The sequence below is a fragment of the Dromiciops gliroides genome, chromosome 3 (genome assembly GCF_019393635.1).
Source record: "Dromiciops gliroides isolate mDroGli1 chromosome 3, mDroGli1.pri, whole genome shotgun sequence".
Lineage (NCBI taxonomy): Eukaryota > Metazoa > Chordata > Mammalia > Microbiotheria > Microbiotheriidae > Dromiciops > Dromiciops gliroides.
Window position 1 is genome coordinate 657,845,104 of NC_057863.1, and position 19,367 is coordinate 657,864,470.

The 19,367-nt window shown below is 55.8% G+C and overlaps 3 protein-coding genes and 1 pseudogene across 3 annotated transcripts; 1 reads left to right on the forward strand and 3 right to left on the reverse strand.

Annotated features, from left to right (window-relative positions):
- The first annotated feature begins 3,175 nt into the window (after positions 1 to 3,175).
- Positions 3,176 to 4,738, forward strand: RPS9 (ribosomal protein S9). The gene is made up of 5 exons (XM_043992652.1): positions 3,176 to 3,313; positions 3,535 to 3,661; positions 3,777 to 3,899; positions 4,024 to 4,210; positions 4,502 to 4,738. The coding sequence occupies exons 2-5, from the start codon at positions 3,565 to 3,567 to the stop codon at positions 4,677 to 4,679; spliced, it is 585 nt and encodes a 194-aa protein (XP_043848587.1). The 5' UTR covers positions 3,176 to 3,313; positions 3,535 to 3,564; the 3' UTR covers positions 4,680 to 4,738.
- A 1,287-nt stretch (positions 4,739 to 6,025) lies between these two features.
- LOC122748349 (leukocyte immunoglobulin-like receptor subfamily B member 3) lies at positions 6,026 to 6,787 on the reverse strand. Its single transcript, XM_043994004.1, is given in 5 exon segments — positions 6,026 to 6,268; positions 6,270 to 6,331; positions 6,333 to 6,415; positions 6,505 to 6,542; positions 6,756 to 6,787. Coding segments are annotated over 5 exon segments (417 nt in total). The 3' UTR covers positions 6,026 to 6,066.
- Positions 6,788 to 6,854: 67 nt separating this feature from the next.
- LOC122748350 (platelet glycoprotein VI-like) lies at positions 6,855 to 10,018 on the reverse strand. Its single transcript, XM_043994005.1, has 4 exons — positions 9,418 to 10,018; positions 7,806 to 8,099; positions 7,476 to 7,522; positions 6,855 to 6,890 (listed from the first exon to the last, which is right to left on the reverse strand). Exons 1-4 carry the CDS (start codon positions 9,761 to 9,763, stop codon positions 6,855 to 6,857), a joined length of 723 nt encoding a protein of 240 aa, XP_043849940.1. The 5' UTR covers positions 9,764 to 10,018.
- Positions 10,019 to 17,556: 7,538 nt separating this feature from the next.
- LOC122748351 lies at positions 17,557 to 19,004 on the reverse strand (annotated as a pseudogene).
- Positions 19,005 to 19,367: the final 363 nt, after the last annotated feature.

Below are 19,367 nucleotides of genomic sequence, written 5' to 3' on the forward strand. Positions count from 1 at the left end.
CTGCCTCCCAAGTCTCCCTTGGGAGAGATCTTGATCCCAGTGTGTAATTTAAGATTCTAAATGTGGATTCTAATCTGTTCCCCCAGTTTTGGGGGAAACTGACTAAAATCACTGATAAAATAAGTTTAGGTTTTTAAGGGTTTATTGGAAAATAGAAAGAAAAAAAGATCGAGAACAGAATTCCAACAGCCTGGCATTCCTATCTTTCCTCAAATTTCCTGTGAAGTCCTCTGCCGCCACCACCACCAAGTCAGGAACCCAAAAACCGCAAGAGCTCTCCGCGCAGGCTCCCTCTCCTCCTTCCTGTCTCCTCCCACAAAATAGGAGGCTCCTCAAGTTGATTGGCTGGTAGCCTTGATAGACAGCACCCATGAGCAAATGTCATTTCCTGCTGCCAAGGAAAAGCCACAATGCCTCTGAGGCATTTTCCTCATGGTGGAGCTTTCCCACAGCAAGTCTCCAGTAGGTGGCATCATTCCAATCATTACACCAGGAAGACCTGAGTTCTAACCCACCCTCAGGCATTTCCTAGCTGCATGACCCTGGGCAAGTCACTTCACCTTGGTCACCTTCAGTTTCCTTATAGCACCAACTTTCCAGGGTTGTTGTGAGGATCACATGAGATGTCATAAAGCACTTTGCATATTGCCTGGCACATAGTAGGTGCCTTATAAATGCTTTTATCATTTTGTCATTGTTATTGGTCCTCCACCCTCCAGTCTGGACACCAACATTCTAGCACATCCAAGTCCTTTCTGAACAGAGATGGCCTGATGAACAGGATGCTGCCTCTGTTCAGTCATTTCAGTCATGTTGGACTTTCCATGACCCCATTTGTTTTTTTTTCTTTTCTTTTTGGGTGGGGCAATGAGCGTTAAGTGACTTGCCCAGGGTCACACAGCTAGTGTCAAGTGTCTGAGGCTGGATTTGAACTTAGGTCCTCCTGAATCCAGGGCCCCTGCTTTATCCATTGTGCCCCCTTTTGGGTTGCCAGTTCCTTCTCCAACCCATTTTACAGATGAGGAAACTGAGGCAAAGAGGGTGAAGTGACTTGCTCAGGGTCACGAAGCTTGTGAGAGCCAGCCTGCATTGGAACACTGCCCCCTCTTCACCCCTTCATCTTGGAATCCGTTTTTCTTCTGTACTCAGCTCATGGGCTTCTCTCTATGTGAGCCCTTTCTCAGGCCTCCCCATCTAAATTGCCTTGTGTTTATTTTACATAGACTACATATACGTATATTTACACACAGCAAGGTGTTTGTATGTGCGTCTCTCCAGCAGAATGGAAGCGTCTTGAGAGCAGTCCCTGTTTGGCTTTCAGAGTTGTATCTTCGGTGCCTAGCCCAGGGCCAGGTTCACAGGGGTAGCTTAATAAATGTGATCAATTGTTGTGGGAGTCAAATTTTTTTTTTGGGGGGGACTCTTTCATGACAGTTGGGCCGCTAGGTGGCACAGCAGAAAGAGCATTGGGCTTGGAATTAGGGAGACTTCTTGTTACCCTAAGCAAGTCACTTCACCCTGTTTGCCTCAGTTTCCTCATCTGTGAAATGGGCGGGAGGACATGGCAAGGCGCTCCAAGTGTCTCTGCCAAGAAAACCCCAAATGGGCTTGCACTTGACTGCACGATTCACTGATCATTCCCTTTCTTTTGGTGAGGCAATTGGGGTTAAGTGACTTGCCCAGCTAGTAAGTGTCAAGTGTTTGAGGTCATATTTGAACTCAGGTCCTCCTAAATCCAGGGCCAGTGCTCTATCCACTGCGCCACCTAGCGGCCCTGATCATTCCTTATCATAGAAGGGGACTGGAACTGTCTTAGCTGAAGAAAGCATCCCCTTTCTTTGAAAGCCAAGGATCTGTTTTGAAGAAAATGTTCGTGTGGGAGGAGTTACAGGATCTTTTCCTAGCTTGAGGCCGACCTCAAGGCCAGGTCTCCCCGCCCCAGTCTGCGTGGTCTAAGTGCTCCGCCCCCGCAGTACACCACTCCCGCGTGTAGGGCGGACAGCACCTTGAAGCCAAAGCTTGGAGCCGTCCTAAGGGCACCTGAGAAAGGGACGAGGGGACCAGATATAGGATGGCTGAAGGTTCTGGGGAGATTTAGCTCGGGTGGGGGGGAGACCCGATAGCTGGTACTTGGTGGAGTGAATGAGGAAAGGGGCTGACTGTGTGCCAAGTACTGGGGGCTCAGATGGAAAGAGGCAGACGTCCCCACCCTCGGGGGGCTCCTGTGTGTGTATGTGGGGAGCGGGGCAGACAGCACTGGTAGGTTTCAGCGCCCGGTCCTTGGGGGGCAGCGGCCAAGCAGGTGGTCAGGCTGCCTACTGCACGTGGGCTCCGCAGATGAAGTCGCGCCCGTTTCTGGTGGCCGGGCTCCCAGTGTCAGCGGCATCACAGCCTCGGGGAGCAGGTGCGGGCAGAATCCACAGGAGGTGGCGGTGGCCGTTCTCCGGGTGCATCCATAGATCACTGGTCTATGGAGGTCGCATCTCCGGCGATCCGATCCCCAAGACCACCAGGGCCGAAGGTGTTGAGATGGCTCTGCGGGCCACCTGTCCCATACCTAGGAGGGGGGTGGTGGGAAGGCTGACACTCGAACTCGGTTCTTCCTCTCTCCACTGCCCGACCACCCGGGCTGGAAGCTGGAGCAGCGGCCCAAGTGGTGCGGCTCTTCCCACCCCCCCTCCCCCACCCCGCCGGGAGCCTGCCCCTCGCTAGCAGGGGTCTGGGGGTGGGGGCCCTCCATGTGGGGGGTAGGGTCATACCGAAGGCTCGGAGTTAGGGGCTCTGGGTCTAGGAGGGGGCGGTGCTGGCCCCTTAGTCCCAGGATGCCGGATGTGGGGGCTGGGGGAGGGGCCAGGCTCCTACCTTTCGGTCGGGGGGGGGGGTGCATAGGGGAAGGGAGAAGCGGGGGGAGGTGCTTAAAGGCTGAGGCCGAATCTGCAAGAACTTCTTAACCAAGGACTTTCTGTCCCAAAGTGAAAGGTAGGGAGCTCCCCAACCCCAGAGGTGACATCTGCGCGCTGAACGGTGAAGACGCCATTGCCGGTCACGGAAAGCATGTCTAGACGACTCCGACATACGAAAACAACCCGGACTTCTGAAAATCAGCCCCGGCGGCAGGAGCCGGGGTCGAACCCGAAGCTTGGGGGCGGGGCGTAACACAGCCCGGAGCCCGCCCAGGCTCGGGCGGGCTTCTCCCTTCCATTGGCCGATCCCACGCTCGCGCGCTGACGTCACGAGCCCCGCCCCCGGCTCTATAAGGGAAGACCGCCTGCGCTTCTATTCCTTTTCCGGTCGGTTCTGAAACGTGCGGGAGGTAAGCGTGGGCCCCCGGACCCAAGGGAGGGAGGGAGAGCTGGGGCTCGGAGCTCCCCGCCGCGGCGTGGACCCCACTCCCCGCGCCGCCGCAGGGCAGGCTTTGGGCCCTCTCCTCGGCCGTATGGGCTCGACCTTGTCTCCGGGCCGGTCTGCTTCCGCGCCCCGCGCGCAGGCGCCGCAGCGCCCCGTCTGATCCGCGGGTCTCGTCTTCACGCGCAGGCGCGAGCCAGACCGCCCCGCTAGGCCAAGATGCCGGTCGCTAGGAGCTGGGTGTGTCGCAAGACGTACGTGACGCCGCGGCGGCCCTTCGAGAAGTCGCGGTTGGACCAGGAGCTGAAGCTGATCGGTGAGCGCCCCGCCGAGGAGCGGGCGTGGGGGGGGGCAGGGCGGGCTCGGGCGGCCGGGAGGGCGCGGGGTCCGCGGGGCGCCTCCACCCACGTGCTGCGCTCCCCTCCCCCCAGGCGAGTACGGGCTCCGCAACAAGCGCGAGGTGTGGCGGGTCAAGTTCACGCTGGCCAAGATCCGCAAGGCCGCGCGGGAGCTGCTGACGCTGGACGAGAAGGACCCGCGGCGCCTGTTCGAAGGTGCCCGGGGTGGGGGGGACGGGGGGCACGGGGCTGCGGGGAGGGGGGAGGGGCGGTGCCTGCTCCGAGGTGCCCGGGCGGAGGGGCGGCCCCGCCGACACTTGCTCCGCCCCGCCCTGCCCAGGCAATGCCCTGCTGCGCAGGCTGGTGCGCATCGGCGTCCTGGACGAGGGCAAGATGAAGCTGGATTACATCCTGGGCCTGAAGATCGAGGACTTCCTGGAGCGGCGCCTGCAGACGCAGGTCTTCAAGCTAGGCCTGGCCAAGTCCATCCACCACGCGCGGGTCCTGATCCGCCAGAGGCACATCAGGTGCGGCCGCGCCCCCGCCCCTCCCGAGGCCCCCTAGGCCGTGTTTTCTGTGCAGCCCCCCCGCGGGGGACCCACCTGGGTGGGCTCCCACGAAGGGCGGCTGCGCCGACCCAAACATGAGTGGGGGGCGCCCCCGCCCCCAACCCTGCGCAAGGCTCACTGCGGCTCAGCCGTACACCTTGTGAAGGCGCTCTCCCGCCGGGCAGCCCAGGTGAGGGGCCTGCGGGGGAGGGGAGAGGCTTGGGGCAGGGGCCGGGCCCCCGTGTCCTCACTGACTGCTCTCGCTCGCAGGGTCCGGAAGCAGGTGGTGAACATCCCCTCCTTCATAGTGCGACTGGACTCCCAGAAGCACATCGACTTCTCCCTGCGCTCGCCCTACGGAGGGGGCCGGGCAGGCCGGGTCAAGAGGAAGAATGCCAAGAAGGGCCAGGGAGGGGCCGGCACCGGCGATGATGAGGAGGAAGATTAACCGCCAGCCCCCGCCCCGCTCCCCAAAGTGCGTTGGAATAAAGCTCTTTGACTTCCGAAGTGACTTGTCTTCTCTCACAGGGCTGAGGCCACTGAGCCGGGCCCTTCCCCTTCAGAGGGGCCCCTGGGGGTGTGTGTGTGGGGGGGGGTTGCCAGCATGGGCCAGGGCAAAGGTCTCTGGCTGAGTCCAAGTGAAACCACTGCCCGTCTCCCCTTAGAGCTCCTTAGAGCTCCCGATACTTCCAGCCCCTGCAGCCATCCCTGGGGCAAGAAATCTAGAGAAGGGGATCTGCCCACTTTCCAGAGAGTGGGCTGAGCCACCTCTGCCAACTGGACCACCAGCACCCCATAAGCCTTGGCTGGGAGCAGCCCAGGGCCCCTGAATCTAAACTGTGAGCACCTGGTTCCCAGGTGCTGCCCCAAGACAGGCTCTAAGAGGTGTTGGAATGAAGATGGTAGGAAGGAGGGAGGCAGAGAATCCTCAGGGTCTGAGAGAACAATGGGGAGGCTGGGGTCAGGACTGCAGAGGGCCAGAAGGTATGAGAAACCAGGGTGCTAGTTAAAGAGCCTGCAAGGCCAAGCTGCACGTGGTGCTGGGTCCCCGAGGCAGCTGGGAGCTATAGCAGTTTACTGAGCAGTATGGCATGAACCCATCGCTGGAGGTGCGAGAGGCTTGAGGCAGGGGGATGCACCCAGATTGGGGATAATAGCTATACTTCCCAGTACCCTCTGCTGTAATTCCTGCAAAGCAATCCCTTCGGGGATGCAGCCACACCACTCAATCATAAACCACAATTTATATAGCGCCTACTGCGTGCTCACCATGCTGAGCACTTCAGAGCGATCTCATTTCATCCTCACAAGTGAGGGAGGTGTGTTCTCTCCATTGGACAAGAGGAAACTGAGTCTGAGGAGGGTCACACAACTGGTGTTTGAGGCTAGATTTAAACTGGCCCAGCATTCTGAGCAAGAAAGCTCTTAGGGTGCACAGTCTAAATGGTTCCATGGCGATCATATATATCAGTGGGATAGCTTCAGACTTTGGTGGAGACCTTCCCTGTGTGATGGCTCTTTCCTATCTGTCTCCAGTGCTTGGCGCATAAGGAATGCTTAATAAATGTTACTTTTGTCATTAAGTGCCTACAATGTGCCAAGTCCTTTGTTAAACTAAGCCTTGGGGGGGGGGGGTACAAGGAAAGGCAAAAATCAGTCTGGGAGTGAGTACAAAGTTGCCTGGGTGGTGCATTCCATCCCGAGGTTCAGTTACCCCTTAAGAGGGCACGGCTAAACACCATGCTTCCTGGCCCATGCCTGGCAGCTTCAGTTTTCTCAGAGGCTGGATGGGGAGGGGCTTCTTCCTCCTGGGGTCCCCTGGGCTCAGGCTGAGCTCACCTCAGGGCAGCATAGAGGCTGGGCTCCACTGGGCCAGAGCAGGGAGGTTCCTCAGCCCCAGCCCTGAGACTGGTGAGGTTCAGCTGGGCATAGATCACTTCCTGAGGGTCTTCCCTTTTGGGAGCCTGACAGGAGGAGATGAAGCAGGAGGTGAGGGACTGGAGGGGCCCATGGGGCAGGAGGGCTGAGAGGGGAAAGGACCCTGAACCTCCTGGCTGGGTGTGACCTTGGGGAAGCCTCTCCCTGTCTGTTCCCTGGGGAGAGGAGGAGGGATCTGGGAGTGACTCACAGCTGCGTCCTCTTGTCTGGCCCCCTCTGTCTGTCTGTCCTCCTTCACAGCAGCATCTGGGGGCAAGAGGAGGAGGCATGAGGGGCCAGGCCCAGGCTCTTCCCACTGCCAGCCCTGGCCCTCTTGCCCTGTCCCTGTCACTCACACAGGGTCTCCTCCAGGGGGGTCCCAGCTGGGTCAGAGCTGGGGAACAAGAGGACACAGAAGGTTGAGGGGGAGGGTCTGGGGAGGGTCTGGGGGGAATGGGGTGTGTCTGGGGCCTACCTGCTGCTGCTCTAATTGATCTCAGTCTCTCTGCCCCCTTTCCCTGCAAGGAGAGTCAGAGGAGGCTTCAGTGGGGCTCGGCTCCTCCCCCACGGGGCCCTCTCCCAGCCGGCCCCCAGCCCAGGAACTCACCAAGTCTGGTCTGATGGCGAAGTCGACGGCATCGGTGGCAGAGGAGGAGGAGGAGGAGGAGGGAGAGGAAGAGCAGGATGACCGATGCTGAGACGCCCGTCAGGACACCTGCTGTGAGACCCGAGGAAGCTGGGGCTGAAGAGAAGGGGAGAGTGAGCAGATCAGCCCCATCCCGGTCCTTGAGGGGGTCACTGTGGTGCTTCCAGCTGAGAAGAATTGGGGTGGGGGTATCTGGGAGGCCCCTCCCTCATCCCTGGGGAAGCCAGGATGGGAGAAGCAGAGCCCCCTCCCCTCAGAGCCCCAGCTATGGCTGTGTGGGGGAGGGGTGGGAGGGCACAGGGGCTCCTGGGGAGGGGAGAGAAGGGAGAGGGCTTGGGGCTGCTCTGCCCATGTCTGCTCCCCCCTCCCAGTCCCATCCTGACCAGGCCTGTTCTTCCTTCTTCCCCAGGTGGAGTTTCCTCTGCCCCTGCCCCTTCCCTGCAGCCCCCCTCATGCCTTGGTTAGCTCTGAAAAAGGGGGTACTCAGCCCTGGCCCAGACAGGAGGGGAGAGTAATAGGGGAGAGAGACCCCGACCATGTCCTGAGGGTATCTGGTTACTCAATGGGTGGGGAGGGTGTCAGAGCTTGGGGATCCCCAGGGATTTGAGGTGCCTGGAAGAGGGAGAGGAGGAGGGTGAGGGGCTTGGTGCGATTTCCCCTCCCCCTCCTTGCTGGCCACACCTCAGGCCTGCTCTGGCTTCCCCCTCTGGCCTCCTCAAACCCCTTTCCTGGGACCAAGGAGACCTATTGTCTGTATGTGGGCCCAACAGAAGTGGGGAGGGGGCAGATGGTGAGGGTGTGTAGAGGGGCCAGCGGGGAGAGGCCTCACTGTCTGCACCCTCTGAGGATGACCCATTGCCCAGACTCTCCACCCCCTCCCTCTGAGCCTCCTCTCCCCCCAGCCCTCCTTCCCCTGGGGTCCCCTGGGAAAATGCCCTGAGCAGGCAGGGTGGGGCCCCAGGGCCAGAGGAGGAGGGATGGGAGGCCTGGGGTGGGCTGGGGCTCCCTCACCTGTGACCCTGAGCACCAGGGGCTCACTGGGCACTGACCACTCCTGGGGGGAGCTACTGTGAAAGGTGTAGCATCGGTAAGTCCCTCCATGGGCAGAGGTCACAGCAGAGATGTGGTAGGTAGCCTGGCAGCCACTGTCGAGGGCTTGGACCTGGCCTTGGGTGATCTCTGCTCCATCCTTGTACAGGGCATACATGTCATACCATGGCTGTGACTGACACTGGAGGGTCACATTGTGTCCTGAGGCCACCTCGGGGCTGGGCAAGGCTGAGAGGGAGGGGGGTTTATACAGGCCTGGGGGAGGAGGAGAGTCTGGAGTTAGGGGTGTAACCCTCCTCTTGTAGGGCAGGGGGGGCAGATGTGGCTTTTGGGAGGACTGGCCTGGGCCTGCCTGGATCCCTGCCTGAGGGTGGAGGTGGAGCTCATCTCTGCAGGAAAGGAAATCTCCCAGCTTTGGGGGGAGAGGAAGGACCTGGCACAGCTCTGGGAGAACCATGGAACGTGGGCGGGTAAATGTGGAGAGAGAGAAAGGGAGATGAGAGAGAGAGCGAGAGAGAGCAAGAGAGCAAGAGAGAGAGAGAGAGAGAGAGAGAGAGAGAGAGAGAGAGAGAGAGAAAGTGTGGAGGGAGGGGAGATAGAGACTGAGGGAGAGAGAGAAGACAAATGGGGGCTCATGCAGGGCTAAGAATGGAGGACAGGGAGGCTTCCTCCCTGGTAGGGGGCTGGGAGCCCAGTCCCTGCTCCTTGTCAGAGAATCTCTCTCCACAGGGTGGGGGAGGGGGGCATAGTCAGGAGCCATCTCTGCACTTTGGGGCAGTTATTGGCTCCCTAAAATCCATCCTGGCTCTCATCATGGTCCCTGGGCTGGCCCCTGGGCAGGTGTGGGAAGGAGAGGAAGAGGCTTGGTGGTGATTCCTGCTTCACTGCCTTCCTGGTGTCCTAAACCTTGCTGTAGAGAGACCCCTGTGGATACAGAGAGGAGACACCCCTTCCCCTCCTTGTGCCTAGGCCTGAGCTGGGGGAGGACACAGAGCAGCAGCAGGTCCACCCTTCATCCCCTCTCCTGGCTTTGGGAGGATCAGGGCTGGGAGGGGAGATGCCCCATCAGCCCTGTGCCCCCTCCCCAGGGAGCCCCCAGCTCTATCTTGTCTCCTGAGACCCCAGCTGGGCCTCCTGCCTCCACTCTGAGATTGAGGCAGCTGGTGGTGCAGAGGCCAGATCCCTGGGTCTGGAATCAGGAAGACCTGAGTTCAAATCCATGCTCAGACACTTCCCAGCTCTATGATCCTGGTCAAGTCACTTCCTCTCTGATGGCCTCAGTTTCCTCAACTGTAAAAGGGGCATCATAAAGTCCCCTCCCTGGCAGTTGTTGTGAGAATCAAATGAGACAATAAGTGTCAGGTGCTCAGCACATAGTAGGTGCTGTATAGATGCTGATTCCCTCCCCCCACCTCCAGCCCCAGAGGGAGAGCAGAGGCAGAGACAGGGGAGAGGACAGGCAGGGCAGGGCCAGAGGGATGCTTGGGGCCAGGCTGGGCTGGGGAGGAGCTTAGGGGCTGCTGGGACCCTGAGCCAGCCCTGCGTGAGGGGCCTGGGGCTGGGGGGTCCTCACCTGTCACCACGAGGTGCAGGGGGTCACTGCGCTGTGACCAGAGGGATGAGCGTTTGTATAAGCAGTAGTAGGTCCCTGCATTATGCCATGTCACTGATGGGATGGGAAACTTGACCTCAATTTCATCTGATTTCACCTCCATGATTGGGTTTGTTCCATATTCTTCCTTTTTCTCCAGATGGTACTTATCAGCCCCCTGTTCCCCCCTGCACCTGAGGGTCACACTTCTCCCCATGGGCACCAAAGAGCCCTTCTCTGCCCTGAGGGAGGGTCTGGGGGGTGTGTCTGGAAGGGAAGGAGAGCTGTCAGTGTCAGGGGATCCCCCGTCTGTGAGCCCCTCCCCCATCCTGGACCCCTCCCTTTAATCCATGTCAGTCCAGCCCTGATCTCCCCCCTCCCTCTCCTGGGGGCAGCTCTCTGCTCTGGGCAGGGAGAGGATTGGGGAAGGACTCACCTGCCCGTGTCCTTGTCTTGGGGACCAGACACAGCCCTGGGAAATCGGACCCTGATTACTCACAGCTCCCCACCTCCTCCCCACCCAGAACCCCCAGGGGAAGGAGAGAGGGGGTCCAGAGTCTGGGCTTAGGGCTGGTGTGAGTGACAGGGGCTGCACCCAGAAGACCCCTCTGAGAGTTGCTGCTTCTCCCCCTCCCTGCCTGCCCGGCTGGGTGACCTCAGACTTGTCACTGCCCTGCTCTGGAGGAGTGTCTTCCTCAAGAAAATGGAGGTGGGGGTGGGTGGGCCTGGATGGTGCAGTGTGGGGGCTTCTTAGGACTCACCAAAGCACAGCAAGACAGAGAGGGTGGGGGTCATGGTGGTGGAAAAGGGGCCTGAAGTCTGAGCAGGACACAGACTGAGGCACTGAGCTTCCCAAACTCTGAGCAGGCTCACTTCTTCTTCCTCTCTGTGGTTATTTCTTCATTGGTTGAGTCATGAAGTGTGTGTGTGTGTGTGTGTGTGTGTGTGTGTGTGTGTGTGTGTATAAGGGGGAACTTGGAGACTCGGCTAGTGTCAGAACAAGTGAACCATTCTTGCTTTCCTGGTGATAATTCAGTCCCCACAATCCAGGAGAGATCCCTAGGTATGTGTCAGCCTCACAGCCCCTGCCCCCACTTAAAACTCACCAGGGGCCTATGAGCCTGATCCTGGTCCCAACCCAGGCCCTGCCCTCAGCCTGGACCCTGCCTCCAGCCCTGCCTCTTCCCAAAGGCTCAATCCCTAACCAAGCCGACAGGGGTTCCTGTGTCCTGGCAGTGATGGGGTTAAGGCCTAACCACAGAGGAAGAGGCTGGGGGAGGGGGTGGCTGCCTGGGGAGCTGCTGCCTTAGGGCCCAGAGTGGTCTCTTCTGCAGTTTCCCAAGTAGCCTTGCCTGCCCCAGCCCCTCCTCAGCCCTGCCTAGGCCTCTGCCTTCTGTAGAAGAGGGTCTGGGACCCTCCCACCTTGTCCTCAGACTGGCAGCTCAGGTCCCCAGGACAGGGTTCCTGCTTCTCCAATCCCATAGTTCAGGAGCCCCCACCCAGGGTGTTCCCACAACATCAGCCAGTGGCTGTCTCCCTAATACCACATGTAAAAGTGAAAAAGGGATTTTCATTCTATTTTGAAGAATTGATCACTCTCTCATAGGTTCACACTCTCATTAGCCCTGTAACTTCACCCACATGGCAGAGAACCTCAAGGTCAGGCTCTTGTTTTGTCATTGCCTTCCCCTTTGACTTAGGAAGCTTGTGGTCATTTGAGTCTCCCTTCTATTTATTTAGCTTTTAATCTCCAGGGTCGACCACAAGGTGGCACCATAGTACAAAGAGCCCCAGGCTTGGAGTCAATGACTTCCTGAGTTCAAATCTAGCCTCAGACACTTAGTAGCTGTGTGACCCTGGGCAAGTCACTTCATCCTGCTTTCCCCAGTTTCCTCATCTGTCAAATGAGGTGCAGAAGGAAATGGAAAGTGCTCCAGTGTCTTTGACAGGAAAACCCCTCATGGGGTTATGAAGAGTTGGACAGGATGAAAATGAGAGAAATGTGACAGACACTGTGCTAAGTGCTGGGGACTCCTGTATTGAACAGTTACCTAAGCCAAGGAAGAACACCTGCTATTCACTCATTCTGTGGTGACGTCTGAAAACAAATGGCCAAAATGTCACAGAGGCTATTGAACAGCTGTTGATTCTCAAAGTGCCAAAGAGCTCACACGGGTCATCCCAAGCACAGTGAACTCTGAGAAATAAAATAAAATGAAAACAACATAAAAGATAGGGCCAACAGCAGTCATAAGATATCAGCTTTCTTTATTCTGTTGGAGGGGGGAAACTAGACACATGGGCCGGGCATCCTCTGGAAGGGGATCTGCTTTAGTGAGGCCAAATCTCAGCCCACGAACTAGTGGCTTCACAGTGACCAACATGCCTGACAATGAGACAGGTTTGGTGCATAGCAGGGCTTCATGAGCCCAATATGAGTCATGCAGGGACCTCCTGATGCTGGTGTGAAACATTTCTGGGATTTTGCCGTGGCTGAGTTCATTCAGAGGGTGAGCAATGAGAGCAATAATTATTAATAACTGATGTCACAGAGATTATGCAACAGTTGTTAATTCTCAGAGACAGAGCCACATCCCCTGTGGGAAATAACACGACAGCTTTGGGCTAGACATGTAACCCATGCTCTGAAGAATCCATTAATGAACTCATCTTATTTTAATGCTTTAGTAACAGGGGTATTTCCTAGGGAAGTGTAACAGGATCAGCCAGGTTTCACTTGGGCTCAGACAAGTACAGGGCAGACCTGTCCATTCCCAGGTACATACTTCTCACAGGACCACCATGGACAGCTCCTGAGGTGAGCTGATGGCTCACAGTCACAGGCTTCCCTCTCCTCTCCATTTCCCAAGAGGAGAGGTTCACTGTGCTGAGTTCTGGTCTGCCTTCTGGACAGAGAGAGGTGAGAATATCTGCTCAGATGGCTGAGAGTAGGTGATTGTTTTACTGTATAGGCTGTCACAAAGCTGGTTCCTCTGACAAGAGTCAGTCCTCCTGCGTTCCCTCCTGACACCACTGTTCACCAGCCTCTTCATTAGGAATCAGTCAGGGGGGCAGCTAGGTGGTGCAGTGGATAGAGCACCGGCCCTGGAGTCAGGAGGACCTGAGTTCGGGTCCGGCCTCAGACACTTAACTCTTACTAGCTGTGTGACCCTGGGCAAGTCACTTAACTGCAATTGCCACACACACACACACACACACACACACACACACACACAAAACAAAAATGAATATGATATGGAGATGCTCTTTTTTGAGATGAAAATATATACTTATATACACATACACATATAGGCATGCATATAACACTAAAATTCAATAATCAGCTCTTTTTTTGGATAATGAACATTTTTATTAAAAGTTTTGAGTTCCGAATTCTATCTGTCCTTCCCTTCCTCCCCCCTCCTCTCTGAAGAAATTTTATTTTTTGTTTGTTTTTGGCGGGGAAATTGGGGTTAAGTGACTTGCCCAGGGTCACACAGCTAGTGTTAACTGTCTGAGGTCAGATTTGAACTCAGGTCCTCCTGAATCCAGGGCTGGTGCTCTATCCACTGCTCCACCTACCTGCCTCCCTCCCCAAAGAAGTAATTAAGCAGATATTGATTATACATGTTGTAAGGGTCTAAACTTCTAGCTATACTATCTAAAACCTAATGAGTGTTCGCCAATAAATTATAAGCTTTAGCAAGAGTATTTAAGTGTTTAAGTATTTATTAAAGAGCATTAGGATCAGAGAGAAAGGTAAAAATCTAACTATTTCTAAGAGACCCCATCACCCAACCCACCATGGCGAGGTAAAGAACCAAAAGAGTGAGAGAGCCCCTCTGCCAGCATCCGCTTCCTACTTCGGGTCCTCCTCCCAGAAATGGGAGATTCCTCATGTTGATTGGCTAGTAGCCTTGATAGACAGTACCCACGAGCAAACATCACTTCCTGATGCCAAAGAAAAGCTGCATGGCCTTGCCCTCAGAAGCCTTTTCCTCATGGTGGAGCTTTCCTACAGTAAGTCTCCAGCATATGGCATCATTCCAATCATTACAGTCCCCCCTTTGTTTCTTCAAGAAATGGGGTGTTTCCTTGATGAAACAGTAAAAAATAATAGAAATAGGGACTGTCTGGTTTCAGTATGAAGTCTGAGCAAAAGGCAGTTTGCTCCCATCAATCCAGGGTCTCATAAAATCCATTTGGATAATAAGGCAGCTCCATCAAATCCATGTGATCTATACATTCAAATTTACAGCACTCCTTTGGGGGGATAACCTGAAATACTTGCAGCTTTTAGCCATCACGTCATGGAGGGGCCAGTCTTCTAGTTCCCTAAAATGCTTCTGCCCTTCAGATGTATGAGACACACAGACACACACACTCTGTGGTTAGTTAGTTCAGGGCCTTGGAAGTCAAGTCTCACTGTCTGCATCTTCTGAGGATGACCCATTGCCTACACTCTCCACTACCTCCCTCTGAGCCTCCTCTTACCCTAGGCATTCTGGCCCCTGGGATCTCCTGGGACAGGGCCCTGAGCAGGCAGGGTGGTGCCCCAGGGCCAAATGATGAGGGATGGGAGGCCTGAGGTGGGCTGGGGCTCCCTCACCTGTGACCCTGAGCACCAGGGGGTCACTGGGAACTGACCACTCCTGGGGGGAGCAACTGTGAAAGGTGTAGCATGGGTAAGTCCCTCCATGGGCAGAAGTCATGGCAGAGGTGTGGTAGGGGGCCTGGGACCCCCTTTCATGAGCCTGGGCCCAGCCTTTGGTGATCTATTCTCCATCCTTATGCAGGGCATACATGCCATGCTGTACATCTGATTAACACTGGCAGGTCACATCATGTCCTGAGGCCATCTCAGGGATGGGTAAGGCTGAGAGGGAGGGGAGGTCATGCAGATTTGCAGAAGGAGGAGAGCCTGGAGTTAGGGGTGTAACCCACCTCTTGCAGGGCAGGTGAGCAGATGTGGCTTTTGGGAGGACATCCCTGGCCCTGCCTGGATCCCTTCTTGAAGTTGTAGGTGGAGCTCATCTCTTTTTTTTAATTGGGATTGAGTGACTTGCCCAGGGTCACATAGCTAGTAAGTGTTAAGTGTCTGAGGCCGGATTTGAACTCAGGTACTCCTGAGTCCAGGGCCAGTGCTCTATCCACTGTGCCATCTAGCTGCCCCGGAGCTCATCTCTTGAAGAAAGGAAATCTCCCAGCTTTTGGGGGAGAGGAAGGACCTGGCACATCCCTGGGAAAACCATGGAAAGTGGGTGGGTAAATGTGGAGAGAGAGAGAAACAGAGAGACAGAGAGACAGAGAAACAGAGACATAGAGACACAGAGAGAGATACGGAGAAAGAGAGACAGAGAGACTAGACAGAGAAAGAGAGAGGAAAGAAAGTGTGGGAAGGAGGGGAGACTGAGACTGAGAGAGAGAGAGAGACAGAGGAAAGAAAGGACGGAGGGAGACAGAAAGAGAGGAGAGAGGGCATGAGGCAGGAGGGAAACAGAGACAGAGAAAGAAGACAAATGGCAGTCAGTGTGGGGCTAAGAATGGAGGACAGGAAGGCTTCCTCCCTGGTAGGTGGCTGGGAGCCCAGTCCCTGCTCCTTGTCAGAGAATCTCTTTCTACAGGGTTGGGGCTGGGGTGGGGGGCATATTCTGGAGCCATCTCTGCACTTTGGGGCAGTAATTAGCTCCCTAAAGTCCATCCTGCCTCTCTTCATGGCCCCTGGGCTGGTCTTTGAGCAGGTGTGGGAAGGAGAGTAGGAGGTTTGGTTGTGATTCCTGTTGCACTTCCATCCTGGTGTCCTAAACCTTGCTGTAGAGGGACCCCTGTGTATACACAAAGGAGAGTCTTCTTCCTCTCCCTGTGCCCAGGCCTGGGCTGGGGAAGACACAGAGCAGCAGCAGGTCCACCCTCCAGCCACTCTCCTGGCTTTGAGAGGGTCAGGGCTGGGAGGAGAGATGCCCCACAAGTCCTAAGCTCCCTCCCCAGGGAGCCCCCAGCTCTCTCTAGTCTCCTGAAATCCAAGCTGAGTCTCCCCATCCTCTTTGGACTGAGGCAGCTGGTGATGCAGAGGCCAGATCCCTGGGTCTGGAGTCAGAAAGACCTGAGTTCAAATTCATGCTCAGACACTTCCCAGCTCTGTGATCCTGGGCAAGTCACTTCCTCTCTGATGGCCTCAGTTTCCTCAACTGTAAAATGGAGATCATAATAGCCCCTCCCTGGCAGTTGTTGTGAGGATCAAATGAGATAATAAGAGTCAAATGCTCAGCTCATAGTAGGTGCTGTATAGATGATGATTCCCTTCCCCCACCTCCAGCCCCAGAGGGAGAGCAGAGGCAGAGACAGAGACAGGGGAGAGGACAGGCAGGGCAGGGCCAGAGGGATGCTTGGGGCCAGGCTGGGCTGGGGAGGAGCTTAGGGGCTGCTGGGACCCTGAGCCAGCCCTGCATGAGGGGCCTGGGGGGTCCTCACCTGTCACCACCAGCTGCAGGGGGTCACTGCGCTCTGACCAGAGGGATGAGTGTCTGCATGTGCAGTGGTAGGTTCCTGCATCATTCGCTGTCACAGGTGGGATGGGAAACACCCTCAATTTCATCTGATTTCACCTCCATAATCGTTTTTCTTTAAGATCCTTGCTTTTTCTCAAGATGGTACTCAATAATTCCCCACTCTCCCTGGCACCTGAGGGTCACACTTCTCCCTCAGGCACCAAAGAGCCATTTTCTGACCTAAGGAAGGGTCTGGGGGGTGTGTCTGGAAGGGAAGGAGAGTTGTCAGTGCCAGGGGATCCCCTTTCTGTGAGCCCTTCCCCCATCCTTAGACCCTCTCTTTAATTCCTGTCAGTCTAACCCTGACCTCCCTCCTCCCTCTCCTGGGGGCAGCTCTCTGCTCTGGGCAGGGGGAGTGTGGGGGAAGGACTCACCTGCCTGTGCCCTTGTCCTGTGGCCCAGACACAGCCCTGGGAAATCGGACCCTGATTACTCACAGCTCCCCACCTCCTCCCCACCCAGCATCCCCAGAGGAAGGAGACAGGGGGCCGAGAGCCTGGGCTTAGGGCTGGTGTGAATGACAGGAGCTGGACCCAGAAGGCCCCTCTAAGAGTTGCAGCTTCTCCCCCTCCCTGTCAGCCCTGCTGGGTGACCTCAGACTTGTCATTGCTCTGCTCTGGAAGAGTGTCTTCCTCAAGAAAATAGAGGTGGGGGTGGGTGGGACTGGATGGACCAGTATGAGGACTTCTTAGGGATCACCAAAGCACAGCAAGACAGAGAGGGTCTGGGTCATGGTGTGAGTAGAGGGGCCTGACGTCTGCCAGGATACAGACTGAGGTACCAGGCCACACCCTTGTGACCAACCCTGAGGGAAAGGGAATGAAGACCCAGAGCCCCAGCCTAGGGGCAGGATGCAGAGGGGGCAGCCAGACACCAGTGGACCTGGGCTCCTGTCCTGATCCTGCCCCTTCTCACTGCACCTTCAGTTCCTGCTCTGTAAAATGGCAGAGTAGGAGCTGAGGCAGTGACTCTATGATTCCTTCTAGCCCTGAGTCTCCCTCTTTCCAGAGGGCCATGGCCCTCCCACTTCCTTGGACACCAAAGCAGAGCTGGGTAGGGAGTGTGGGCACCATTGTGGCCCCAGTGGCTGGTGACAGTGTGGACACCTTCTCCTCAGACTCCAGGACAGGGTTCCATACTCTCCTTTGCCTCCTAACTTCATCCACACTGCAGGGAAACTAAAGTTCAAGCTCTTGCTTTGTCATTGCCTCCCCCTTTGACTCATAAGCCTCAGGTCACCTGAGTCTCACTTCTATCATTTTAGTTTGTATCCTCAGGATAGGCCACCAGGAGGCGCCATAGTGCACAGAGCCCCAGGCCTGGAGTCAGAAGACTGTTCCTGAGTTCGAATCTGGTCTCAAACACTAAGGAGCTGTGTGACCCTGGGCAAGCCACTTCACCCTGCTTCCCTCAGTTTCCTCCTCTGTAAATGAGGAGCAGAAGGAAATGGCAAACTGCTCCAACGTCTCCCCCCACCCCCGGGGATTCAACAGGGCTTTATTTCACACAGAATACAATATGGAGGCAAACCAAGCTCAAAAGACTGGCCACGAGACCCCAGACTGGCTTTAACTCATGAATCATTAGCAACAGGACAGCGAGTCATCAAGTAGCGAACAAAAGTGACCCTCTTGAGGAAGAAGGTGCTTTTTCTAATGCCCGTGCTTTGAAACTCCCACTCTCTGTTGTCCAGCGGGCACACCTGCCTGCTTCTGAGCCAGTGGGAGATGCAGTGGAGCTGGAAGGCATGACTGCAGACTCCCCATGGGACAGTACATTCTTCAGAGGTGGCGGGTGTCTGGTTGGCTTGACATACAGAGGTCTATAATGTGGTTCCTGCAGATGGCACAGTTGTCAACCGCAATATCCCAGGCCCAGAGGGCCACCGCATCCCACTTTTTTCACTTCAAAGAGCTTTTTGCCGGCTCCACTGTTGGTGCCACTGGGGGTGTCCACATCCACCGCCGCGTGAGACCTTCTCCAGTGTCTTTCACAGGAAAACCCCACATGGGGGCATGAAGAGTCGGGCAGGATGAAATTGAGGGAAATGTGACAGACACTGGGCTAAGTGCTGGGGACTCCTGTGTTGAACAGCTAAGCCAAGGGAGAAATCCTGCTATTCACTCACTCCGTGGTGACGTCTGAAAACAAATGGCCAAAATGTCACAGAGGGTTTGCAACAGCTGTTAATTCTCAAAATGCCAAAGAGTTCACACAGGTCATCCCAAGCACAGTGAACTCTGAGAAATTAAATAAAATGAAAACAACAAAAAAGATAGGGCCAACAGCAGTCATAAGATAACAGCTTTCTTTATCCTGTTGGAGGAGGGAGACTAGACACATGGGCTGGGCATCCTCTGGGAAGGAGACCTGCTTTAATGAGGCCAAATCTCAGCCCATGTACTAATGGCTTCACAGTGACCAGCACACCTGACAATGAGACAAGTTTGGTGCATAGCAGAGTTTCATGAGCCCAACATGGGTCATGCAGGGACCTCTTGGTGCTGTTGTGAAACATTTCTGGGATTTTACTGTGGCTGAGTTCATCCAGAGGGTGAGCAATGATTATTAACTGATGATTTGGGGAGAGTCAGAGTTCCCTCTTTTCTCTATCCTGGTGGGAGGACTGGCCTGGGTGTGCCTGGGGTTGGAGGGTTAGCTCATCCCTGGAGGAAAGGAAATCTCAGATTCTTTTGTAGAAGAAATCTCAGATCCTTTTTTAGAGGAAGGACCTTGGACACCTCTGGGGAAAATGGAAAATGTGGGGGTGAGAGAGAGACTGAAACAGAGGCAGAAGAGGGTGGGAGCTGGGGAGGGCAGAGAAACCCAGAGACAGAGGAAGACAGAGCTGTGAGCCAGAGTCAGAGAGGAGAGACCAACAAATGGGGAGTGGTTGGGGGCTGGCAAGGGCCAGGACAGGGAGGCTTCTTCCCTGGTAGGGGGCTGGGAGTCCAATCCCTGCTCCTTGTCAGAGAATCTCTCTCCACAGTGTTGGGGCTGGGGGGCATACTCAGGAACCATCTCTGCACTTTGGGGTAATTGTGGGCTTCCCAACGTCCATCCTGACTCTCATCATGGAGCCTGGTCAGGGCCCTGACACAGGTGTGGGAAGGAGAGGAAGAGGCTTCACTTCCATCCTGTCATCCTAAACCTTGCTGTGGTGAGACCCCTGTGGATACTCAGAGGAGACACCTTTCCCCTCCTTGTGCCTAAGCCTAAGCACTTTCCTGCCAGTGTCCCCTTCCTCCAAGCCATGAGTGGCTTTCCCCCCATTCTTCTATTATATATCTATATATTGGAGGGGGGAGGATGAACTGGTTAGGATGGATGGATGGATGGAAGGAAGGAGGGATGAAGGGAGGGATGGATGGATGGAGGGATGGA